Here is a 12,657-nt window from a genome sequence, read left to right as displayed (position 1 = left end):
GTAGCAACAGCAATTGAGATATTCATACCTCATAAATTGGTAAGAGATGGAACGGATCCCCCGTGGTACACAAAAAAGGTCCGAACGCTGTTGCAGAGGCAACGGAAAAAGCATGCGAAGTTCAGAAGAACGCGAAATCCTGAAGATGGGCTAAAATTTACAGACGCGCGAAATTTGGCACGTACTTCGATGCGAGATGCCTTTAATAGGTTCCACAACGAAACATTGTCTTGAAATTTGGTAGAAAATCCGAAGAAATTCTGGTCGTATGTAAAGTACACAAGCGGCAAGACGCAGTCAATACCTTCGCTGCGCAGTGCCGATGGTACTGTTATCGACGACTGTGCCGCTAAAGCGGAGTTATTGAACGCAGTTTTCCGAAATTCCTTCACCAGGGAAGACGAATGGAATATTCCAGAATTTGAAACACGAACATCTGCTAGCATGAGTTTCTTAGAAGTAGATACCTTAGGGGTTGCGAAGCAACTCAAATCGCTTGATACGGGCAAGTCTCCAGGTCCAGATTGTATACCGATTAGGTTCCTTTCAGATTACGCTGATACTATAGCTCCCTACTTAGCACTCATATACAACCGCTCGCTCACCGATAGATCTGTACCTACAGATTGGAAAATTGCGCAGGTCGCACCAGTGTTCAAGAAGGGTAGTAGGAGTAATCCATTTAACTACAGACCTATATCATTGACGTCGGTTTGCAGTAGGGTTTTGGAGCATATACTGTATTCAAACATTATGAATCACCTCGAAGGGAACGATCTATTGACACGTAATCAGCATGGCTTCAGAAAACATCGCTCTTGTGCAACGCAGCTAGCTCTTTATTCGCACGAAGTAATGGCCGCTATCGACAGGGGATCTCAAGTTGATTCCGTATTTCTAGATTTCCGGAAAGCTTTTGACACCGTTCCTCACAAGCGACTTCTAATCAAGCTGCGGAGCTATGGGGTGTCGTCTCAGTTGTGCGACTGGATTCGTGATTTCCTGTCAGGAAGGTCGCAGTTCGTAGTAATAGACGGCAAATCATCGAGTAAAACTGAAGTGATATCAGGTGTTCCCCAGGGAAGCGTCCTGGGACCTCTACTGTTCCTGATCTATATAAATGACCTGGGTGACAATCTGAGCAGTTCTCTTAGGTTGTTCGCAGATGATGCTGTAATTTACCGTCTAGTAAGGTCATCCGAAGACCAGTATCAGCTGCAAAGCGATTTAGAAAAGATTGCTGTATGGTGTGTCAGGTGGCAGTTGACGCTAAATAACGAAAAGTGTGAGATGATCCACATGAGTTCCAAAAGAAATCCGTTGGAATTCGATTACTCGATAAATAGTACAATTCTCAAGGCTGTCAATTCAACTAAGTACCTGGGTGTTAAAATTACAAACAACTTCAGTTGGAAGGACCACATAGATAATATTGTCGGGAAGGCGAGCCAAAGGTTGCGTTTCATTGGCAGGACACTTAGAAGATGCAACAAGTCCACTAAAGAGACAGCTTACACTACACTCGTTCGTCCTCTGTTAGAATATTGCTGCGCGGTGTGGGATCCTTACCAGGTGGGATTGACGGAGGACATCGAGAGGGTGCAAAGAAGGGCAGCTCGTTTTGTATTTTCGCGTTATAGGGGAGAGAGTGTGGCAGATATGATACACGAGTTGGGATGGAAGTCATTACAGCATAGACGTTTTTCGTCGCGGCGAGACCTTTTTACGAAATTTCAGTCACCAACTTTCTCTTCCGAATGCGAAAATATTTTGTTGAGCCCAACCTACATAGGTAGGAATGATCATCAAAATAAAATAAGAGAAATCAGAGCTCGAACAGAAAGGTTTAGGTGTTCGTTTTTCCCGCTCGCTGTTCGGGAGTGGAATAGTAGAGAGATAGTATGATTGTGGTTCGATGAACCCTCTGCCAAGCACTTAAATGTGAATTGCAGAGTAGTCATGTAGATGTAGATGTAGATGTAGATGTAGAAAATTCTCTTGAAGAAACTGTAATAATTGTACTTACCTTCAGCACTCCCCATTGCAAGGACAACAGGTGAGCCCCTCTCATCCTGTCATCCTGGGGTCTGAGTGTACTGCTCTTACCAAATGTATCCCTCTGCCCTCCCTGAGAAAAAAAGGTTTACATACCATTAAAAAAAAAGTTTATCTATTGGCAGTACTGACATTTCTCTGGGAGGTTAGTAATGACCAGCAATTGTGTATTGTATTGAATAAGAACAAAAATTGATGATAGGTAATTATTAATGCAAGTCCTCCTTGTTAATGTATACATTACCACTTCCATACTGAGGTTACCAGTTTTGGTCTGTTTTAGACTATCTTCAGACCTCGCACCATGATGGTAGACAGTGGCTGTGAACCGAGCAGGCTCTATGACTCCAGGAGCAGTCAGCATTCATGGAGTCGTACGGCCTGCTCTGTTCACAGCCACCATCTACCATCATGGTGTCAGGTCTGAAGATGGTCTAAAACAGACCGAAACCGGTAACCTCATAAAAAGAGAAGTTTCTTGCAGTTCATTTTTGATTTACATGATCTTCTTATGTTACTTCATGGCGTTGGAATGATGTGTTCATGAAGTTCGTAATCTTGTTTTTGTCTTCATGTAACTTGCTTTGTACAAGAGTGCAGAAAAGCCCACCATTTAACATCAAACCATATAGCCTTTGCATTATTTTAAAAACCAGCACTGTAGTCGAGTCGACGAGAGGTAATCACTGACAGATGGCAGCAACAAAGACTAGAAAAAATCACATTACGTGGTTGGTTGAGAGAGACGTGCAAAACAGCTGCACCAAGTCCACTACAACTGTCAGGGACCTCCTCTCACTGACTCGATTGTAGGCTGTCTCTGGATAATCGTCCTAGTACATGTTTTTCAGGTGCTGACTGCCATAGAAGTAACACACACCCAGCTGTGTGTCTTACCACCACTTGGTCTACTTTTAGGAGCACTCTCAAGCTATGATGGCACAGTTCTGTCAAGACTTTGTCAACTGCTCACAAGGTGTGTAAAATTCGAACTAGGTGGCATTGATCAATTTCACTCTGTATTTGTGCATCTGTCAAATTCATTTCTTTCCCTAGTGAAGTATGTATGATAAGTGGCATACCCAAAGTAATCTTGGTTCTGGCTATTTCTCAGTGGTTAATGATTTATATCAAATAACTTCATGAGTAAATTTATTCACATCTAAATTATTACCATTTGTGTTTATTAATAGCTTCAGTCTTACACGAGGCCACATCCAGATACAAATCCCATGAATGGAATGTGTGTCAAACTGTAAGCATTCAAGGGCATGCCACATTTCATGTTTAACATAGCAAGATGTTGAATGCTTGCTGTTTGTGATGCATTTCAAATGCAAAAATTGGATCAGAAGATGACCAAATGCACAGATTGAAACTAATATTCAGTGAGGCCAATTTTACTGATCTAGGTGGAAATGAACGTGAAGTACTTACAGTGTTCACTGTTTGTCCATGATATTTACCTTTGTGATTCATGAATATACACATTTCATGTGCATGTTGTCCAACCAAAAATGGTAAAACTGAAATTGTGAGCACAGTTGACATAAAATAAAAGAAGATAAAAAAAAATCATAGCATTTGGATACATACGTTTGTTGTGTTTATGGTAGAATGAGGAAGATAAAAAAAACAGATAATTGTATAAGAATAATCTCACTTTATAGTCTTATAGCTTTCAGCTTTCATTGTTTTCATGTTTGGATCTAATACTCTGTATTTGAGCTTCATAGAATTTAAAGTTCATTGCTACCTGTATATTAGCTAATGATATTTTAAACATTCAGCTGGCAAATAAAATTATGGTAGCTGGCATATATTATTGACATTGTTACAAAAATTTTGTTGCAGATGCAACAGTGCTGTCACAGAGAAATCTTCCTTAGAGATGAAGGAATATTTTGAGAAAGTGTCACAAACATTGAAACAATATAATGCTGAAATGCACCATACACTCAAAGGAGGTGTAAGTACCAACTTTAAAGTGGGAGTGACCTGCAATTAATTTTCTTGCTTCTCTTGTGAACACTATTAAGCAACCTAGAGATTCTGTGTTGATTTGATTTTATTGTCTCGGTGAGATGCCAGTATATTAGTCTCTTTTACAACTTCAGATCCTCACAGACTGAGACAACTCATTTATTACATTTTGTACCACCGGAGAGCATTGAAGTACTTAGCAATAATTATCCCAATGTAATCATTCAGAATATACATAATTGCTGTTGACTTGCTGTAGAAAATTGTGGATTACTTCATAGTCTCATTTGTTAACCCTCAAAGCAGACATGAAAGTTTTCTCGTAACACAAGCAGACACATGACGTACTTTGTACATGTGTAAAGAATATCTGTTGTTATAGTACCAAAATCAACATGTATGAACAAAATCACAGTTTAATCTTAGTTTAATTAAACAATAATAAAATAATCTTTTTTAATCACTCTGTTGCTGTGTACAAGTGTTAACCCACAGTAATGAACCACTCGAAGCATTAAATGGTGCAATTGCCTCAGAACCCAGCCAAATCCTTATTCAATTACTAATTGTCTTGTAGACAATTGCCTCATTGTGGAATTGAGCTGGTAGCTCAGAATCTGGGGCATTTTCTTGTGTGGACCCTACATTTATTCTCACCTAGCTCGCTGTTTAGTTTATATTGCTGATGTTCACTTGGACATATGCCATCACTGTGTTAGATAAAGCAAGAATAGTGGCGTAGGTACAGGCTCACAATTATAAGACAACAATGGAATGATACAAGACAATTTTATTTATGGCTGGCGCACATTATACGTAGATTGCCCACTCCGGCGTTAATTACTGAATGTTCTGTTATTTCCCCATCTTGATCAAAGGCCAAAGAAAAGTATATGTACAGAAGCATCCTTACAAGAATGTGGAGTACAGCTGCAGTGCAGCATTTGTCACTTGTCAGAGACTGGACCTAATTTATAAAACTGCTCAACAACAACAAACTGGAGAGTAGTTTCTCCTTTTATTCCACCCCTTTGGCATGCTTACCCCCCCCCCCCCCCCTCCCCCAATGCCTCTTTTTGGGATGGGTATGCTGCAACATTAAGTTTTAATTATTTATTGTACTTTCACTTCCATCTTGTTGTTTTCTGGCTCTGTCATAGATAGCTAAGTTCAAGACTACTCGTCAAGAACATTATCTTAATTTCGTATCTCTCCCCTCCTCCCGCCCGCTCCGTTCCTTACCTTTGCAATACAACTTAAATACTAACAAGGTGTTTTGGCGTTACAAAGCTGAACTACATTTTCATTCATATGTTTTGAATACCTTTGAATTTGTATAAATTCATTCTCAATTTACTATTTCAGGTATATCTCATAACCCTATTTTGAACATACAGTACTGGGTTAAGCAAACTGATGATTTGTTGACACTCATCCCAGGGTGAACACACTCCAGCTGAAGGTGCCCTTCCTATCTGAAGGTGACCTTCCTTTCTGTCCCATTGGTGTCCAGTGTCAATTGACCTTTATTTCAGTCTATCACAGTCGAGTCATTCCATGTCAAATCAACACACTTTAAATGAAAATTTTACCTCACCCTCTTAGATTTTGCTGAAAGTTGGTATACTTATAGTGGGTGCTGAAACTAAGAAAAATACCAAATTTCAATTTTTTACCTCAAACCATTCCTGAAATATGGTCATGTAAACTTTTCAAAAACTGGCCAAAAATGTGTGAACGGACTTTTTTAAAATTGCCCTAGGAGCTGCCCTAATTGAGCTAGAGAACTGGGAAAGGTGTCATTTTGCAGCATTTTTCATGCTCTTTCTTCTAATTAATAACCTTTTCAAAATGGTAATTAATATTATGATGTAATTTTTTTACAAAAAGTATGTAATTGAAAATTTTCAAAATATTTCCATAACTACTTCATACTGTTGTAAATCACATGGCAAAATATAAATGTGGGATGATGATGGGTTCATTGTTAAAAAAAAAAAAAAAAAAAAAATATTCCGGACTCTTGCTTTTCACTAATGGCCCTAGTTTGACCAAACTGACCTTTAAGGTAGTACGTCAGTAGAGGACCGTATACATAGGGCTTGATGTCTATACAATAATTCAGAGACTGGAGCCATTGTTGAGATGATGTAGTGTGCATTGTTACCTTCTAAGGCTTTGTGTGCCTACAGCATTATTGTGCACTGTGGTTTTAGTGTAAATCAATTGTTACCTCTGTGTTGACCAGTCTGTATCTATTATATTTAATAGTTCATTTTCAAGTAAATCTATACATTGAAGGACAGTTTATAAGTGGTTTTTGTATAAATATGGAACCAAGTAAAAAGTGCAGTGCTGTAAGAGTGCAGTGTTGTAATCCATTGCAGAAGTCAAATCATTTTATTAGAGACAGAAAAAAACTGAGAAATGTCACAACATGGATGCCCAAATTATTTCCTCAAATACGAAGTGGTGCCAAGATTTGTGATAAATGTAGGAAAGATGTAGCAAATTGAAAAATACACCGGAGCTCATCAGTGATGAAAGTGTTGAAGAAGAATCTTCTGAATCAGAGATATTCATCCAAGACCAAGACCCTGACTTCACTCCAACTTCAGTAGCTGTTAAAACATTTAACACAACAATTCAAGAACTAGGTGAGTGCCCAGATGACAAGAGAAAACTAACATCTGGGCATTACGCCAAATCAAAAGTGAAGAAAATCTCATCAATGACACAAACTTTTTGTTGCTCCTGAAACTTCATCAGATACTGATACTGATGAATCCGTTGTTGAAAATCTTAAAAGAAACTTTAAAAATTCTGTAAGTAGAGCAAAAAAACTAATGATTCTTAAAAGTTTACCTGAAAAGTGGAGTGTCAGGAAAATAATGAGGCAATTTAATGCTCCTAATTACATTATTCGGCCGTCTAAAAAAATTTTGAAACAGGTAGGATTCATGGAAGGTCCAAACCTAAAACCAGGGAAGTGTTTACCAACAGAAACTGTTAAAACTGTACATTCATTTTATGAAAATGATGAAGTTAGCAGGGCAATGCCAGGTTTTGAAGATTGTGTGGCGATTACAGAAACAAGTGGAAATAAAACAAAAATTCTAAAACACTTATTTTGTGTAACCTTAAAGAAGCTTACAAGCATTTTGAAGACAAGTTTCCTAACATAAAAATACGTTTCTCTAAATTTGCTGAGTTGAGACCAAAACATTGTGTATTAGCTGGCCAGAGTGGCGCACACACACTGTGTGCGTGTGCACAACTCACTAAAACAAAAAAACTAATGATAGAAAATGCCAAACTAAATACAGTAACAAACAGCAGCTTAAACAATTATAAGCAGTGCATTGCAAAAATGCTTTGCAACCCATCATCAGTTGATTGCAACATGGGAAACTGTGAATACTTCCAAGGAAAAACTGTAATACATAAAATTTTAAAAGACTCTTTTCAGAAAACTTAATTGAACAAGTTCAGTTTCGACAGTGGATGACAGTTGACTGATGTAATCTGGAAATTGTTCAGAAAACTTCTGAAGAATTCATAGATTTATTTTGTGGTAAGATGTCGACTTTGATTCGGCATGAATTCATTGCCAAGCACCAATGAACATTCCTTAACTCCACAAGAGAAAACCTTATGGAATCTGAATTTGTTGTCACATGTGATTTTTCAAAAAATTGTAGTATAGTTCTACAGGATGAAGCTCAGAGTTTCCACTGGGCAAGACAACAGGTTACCATTCATCCTTTTGTTATATATTACAAACAGGAAGACAAAATTGAACATATAAGCGTTGTCATTGTTTCTGATTGCCTGGAGCACAACACAACTGCGGTTTACACCTTTCAAAAGATTCCAAAAAAGATATATTATTATTCTGACGGTTCTGCCGCTCAGTATAAAAATAAGAAACTTCCTGAACCTTTGCCTTCATGAGGAAGACTTCAACATAAAAGCTGAGTGGCACTTTTCAGCCACAGCACATGGAAAAGGGCCTTGTGATGGAGCAGTTGGTTCAGTAAAGAGACTGGCAGCTCGTGCAAGTTTGCAAAGGCCATACAACACGCGATCTAGTGTTGCACGAGATCTATTTGAGTGGGCAGTAGATAATATCACAAATGTTGATTTTGCATATTCCACTCAAGACGATTACGCTGCTTCAGAAATATTCGTAAAAAGCCGACTTGAAGAGTCATTGACAATCAAAGGAACACAGCAATTTCACGCTTTCATTCCCAACACTACACCAAAATAAATAGCCAAATACTTCTCGGGTGATATGCAGAGTTGGGAGAGGGAAAGTAACTACATCACCAGACAATTGAAGTTACAAGATGTATCAGGCTATGTCACCACTGTATATGGCAGAAACTGGTGGCGTGGGTACATTTTAGAAAAGGGGGGGGGGGGGGGGGGGGGGGAACGCGAAGAACTTGATGAAGTGAAAATAACTTTTCTTCACCCATGCGGACCAGCTAAGTCATTCTCTTATCTGCCATGCAGTTATCCTGTGAGTGTCAGTTGTGGATGTTCTCACAAAAGTGAATCTATTTACTCCTATAGGGAGAACATACATTCTTAATGAAAGTGATGTAAACCAAACCCAGTCAGCTTTATTAAAATGTAATATAGAAGTTCCAAGACAATTTATTGGGAAACTGCTTTCAACTCAAAACTTAATTTTTATCTCAGATTAGTGTTAATGTATATTTTATAGAAAGTTGTTTCAAAATTATTGTTAGTACCTATTGTATTAAATTTAGCTACGTACAGATACCTGTTACTCAAAAACAAGCATTACGTATTTAATTTGTTTAACAGTTCCATTTGAATCATCATGGACCAGGACTATTATGTAAATACTTGTACTTATTCATACTTTATTTCAGTTTGTAGTTAAATGTTCAATTTCTTGTTTTTGTTATATCGGTTAATATACTGTTAGTGAAGTTGTATGAAATTAAAATAAGCAATCAACTTAATTATAAAATATGCTGATTAGTTTTGGTTTAATAAGGTGATGTTTTGATATTTCTAATACTTTTTTAATTACCTTTCAGTATATTTTAAAGAAATTCCTGTTTGTTAAAGGTCAAATTGGTCAAACTAGGGCCGTTGGTGAAAAGCAAGAGTCCGGAATTTTTTTTTTTTTTTTTTACAGTTAACCCATCATCATCCCAGATTTATATTTTGCCATGTGATTTACAATAGTATGTAGTTATGGAAATATTTCGAAAATTTTCAATTACGTACTTTTTGTAAAAAAATTAAAATTAATTAAAAATATTAATTAGTATTTTGAAAAAGATTATTAACTAGAAGCTATGTTCTGTTGTATATCCCTGGAAAGAGCATGCAAAATGCTTTTCCCAGTTCTCTAGCTTAATTAGGGCAGCTCCTAGGACAATTTAAAAAAAAAAAAGGTCCATTCACACATTTTTGGCTGGTTTTTGAAAAGTTTACATAGCCATATTTCAGGAATGGATTGAGATGAAAAATTGAAATTTGGTATTTCTCTTAGTCTCAGTGCCCACTATAAGTATACCAACTTTCAGCAAAATCTAAGAGAGTGAGGTAAAATCGGTGTGTTGATTTGACATGGAATGACTCAGTCTATCATTTTTGGATGCTCCCCACCCTTCATTCTTCTTCTTCTTCTTCTTCTTTCTTGTTTTGCACTGTATTTTCCATTTATACAATACGTAGCTTCACTTATTGGTTTCTTTCATTACATTCTTCTGAAATATGTTTCATTACTTTTAAATCAATACTTCATTCATAATGATTTTGCCATTGTGGCTAAGGCTCAGTTATGTCACAACAATGTACTTTCCTCCTAATTCCCAGAAGAGAAAGTTTAAATGTTTCCAAACACTGCATTCTGATTGTATTCAATGCTATTGCCTGTTGTATCTACCATCCAGATTTAAGTATTGTGCCACAATTTCCCATATTCCCTATTTCTGCTTGAGACTGGTGATAGCTGAAGACATAACAATTGAGAAGTGCTCTCTTGCAGTAAGTAAAACACCTAGCTGTAGAGAAAATTATATATATTTTTTGACAATAGTTTTTACATTGGTCCTGAAGCAAATATTCTACATTTGCAAGTTTTCTCTGTAGGAGTGTGCTTAACTGTATTCTAGATGAAATAATTCCGCCTACTTTTGTCTGTTCATACACATTGGAGGATGGAGTCAGTTTCCATAAAATTGCTGTGAGTTGTAGAAATATTCTGATGAACACCACTTGTGGTTGTTGTGGTCGAAATGTTGATTCATCATTTTATAATATGAGATGGTCTGCAATCCAGAAGAATGTTATGGAACTTTTCAATTTCATTAGTAAATTGAGAGTTAGTAGAATAACACCTGGCAGCTGTAATAGATTCAGTGTGGTCATTATAATCCCTATTGGAATAGCATATAGAATGTTCAGAAAAGTTTCTGAGTGAAAACATTTTCATAATTTTATCGGCATTTTCCGTGGAGCAACTACTAATTTAGAATTTCTAGCAATTTAGAATTTCTTTTCTGTTGATCTATCGTGGATACAAGACAGTGTCCTGTCACACACAAGAGATATCAGCAAACAGGCATATGTTTTTCAGAAATTATTATTTCATTTACACTACAAGTTTCAGCATTTTGTTAATGCTACCTTCAAGCATTTATGCACTCCATGTACAGAGAATCCGATACATTGATGCATGCCTAACTGGAGCCATTAGTACCAGGACTCCAAGGATTTTTTGTGCAGTGTACACTTCAGAGACTTTGACAACTGATTAAAAATGCAGATTAAAAAAACAACAAAGTGTAAAAACTTAGGAAATTAAGGAGATGGAACCAGGATAAAAATAATAGAGACAGGAAGTGCAAAAACTTCAGAGTAATAATGGCTAGAGAAAGAGTGTGAATCTGTGTTGTAGTTGTGGTCTCCAGACCAAAGACTGGTTTGATGCAGCTCTCCTCACTAATGTATCCTATGCAGGCCTCTTCATGTCTGAATAACTACTGCAACTTACATCTATTTAAACCTACTTACTATAGTATCTTAGTCTCCCTGTACATTCTTACATTTTTTACCACTCCCCCCCCCCCCCCCCCCCCAACTATCTTCACTCCCAAATTGACAAATCTTTGATACCTCAGGGTGTGTCCAATCAACCAATCACATCTTCTTGTAAAGTTTTAACTCAAATTTATTTTGCCTCTGGTTGTATTCAGTATTTTCTCATTAGATATTGAATCTACTCTTCTAACCTTCGTCATTATTTTGTAACATCATATTTCATAAAATTCTATAATGTCTTGCCTGAACAGTTTATTGGCCATGTTTCATTTCTATACAAGTGTACACTCCAGGAAAGGCTTCACACTACTTAAATTCCATTTAGATGTTAATAGACTCACCTTGTTACATACAGTCTGTGTTTTATATCCTGTCTAATTTGGTCATGTTGGTTATTTCACTGCCAAAATAACAAAACTCATCTGCTACATTTTGTGCCGCATTTCCTAATGTAATTCCCTCAGAGTCGCCTGAAAATTGAGCTATATTCCATTACCCTAGGTTTACTTCTGTTAATATTCATCTTCCAACCTCTTTTTTCGCACACAATCCATTCTGTTCAACTGTGATTTGAAGTCCTTTGCTGTCTCTAATAGAGTAACAATGTCATTAGTAAATCTCAACGTTGTTATTTCTTCTCTTCTAACTTTAATTCCCTTTCCAAATTTCTCCTTGGCTTCCTTTACTTTTTGCTGAAAGCACAGACAGGATAACATTGTGGATATGCTACAGTAGTGCTTCACTCCCTTCTCAACCATTGCATCCTTTTCATATCCTTCAACTCTTACTACTGAAGTTTGGTCTCTGTGCAAGTTGTAAATAACCTTTCAGTCCATGTATTTTATCCCTGTTACCTTCAGAATTTCAAAGAGTTTATTTCAGTCAACACTGTCAAAAGCTTTCTCTAAATCTACAACTGCTGTAAATGTAAGTTTGGCTTTCTGGTTGCCGTATTTTTTCAGTGAAATATCATTTCTTCAGTCTGTCTTCCTAAGTAGACCATAGGGGCCAGTATTTCGTTGCATGTTTCTACATATCTCCGGATCCCAAACTGATCATCCCCAATGTCTTTCCATCCATCTGTATATAATTTGTGCTGTAGTTTGCAACCATGACTTATGAAGCTAATGGTTCAGTAGTATTCCCACCAATCAGCACCTGTCTTTTTTGGAAATGGAATTATTATGGTACATAAGTGTTCATTACTATGAGAAAGATAGATACAACATATAGTAAATCTAAAGAAACATTAGAGAAAAGAAGTAGCTGTGTGAAAAATTAAGAGCTGAGATGACAAGCTAGTACTAAGCAACGTACAGTAGGCTGCAAGATGGAAGGAATATATAGATCAGTTATACACAGGAAATGGAATGGAAATCAATATTATTGCATTGGAAGTGGAAGTAGATAAAGATGAGATGTGGGAATGTGATATTGTGAGAAGTATTTGACAGAGTGCTGACAGACATAAGTCGAAACTGGGCGTCTGGATTAGCTCATATTCCCCCTTGGGAGAACATAACATGA

At 37.0% G+C, this 12,657-nt stretch overlaps 1 protein-coding gene across 3 annotated transcripts in view; it reads left to right on the top strand.

Moving 5' to 3' along the window:
- LOC126267979 (centromere protein I-like) overlaps window positions 1-12,657 on the top strand; it is a 351,312-nt gene that overhangs the window by 301,784 nt on the left and 36,871 nt on the right. For all 3 annotated transcript variants that reach the window (XM_049973330.1, XM_049973337.1, XM_049973346.1), the window contains exons 14-15: window positions 2,907-3,031; window positions 3,910-4,024. In XM_049973330.1, the coding sequence (XP_049829287.1) occupies window positions 2,907-3,031; window positions 3,910-4,024 (240 nt within the window). The remainder of the gene's footprint in view (window positions 1-2,906; window positions 3,032-3,909; window positions 4,025-12,657) is intronic.

Source organism: Schistocerca gregaria, chromosome 1 (assembly GCF_023897955.1).
Source record: "Schistocerca gregaria isolate iqSchGreg1 chromosome 1, iqSchGreg1.2, whole genome shotgun sequence".
In the NCBI taxonomy this organism is placed as follows: Eukaryota; Metazoa; Arthropoda; class Insecta; order Orthoptera; family Acrididae; genus Schistocerca; species Schistocerca gregaria.
This window is presented reverse-complemented; position numbering and strand designations above follow the sequence as displayed.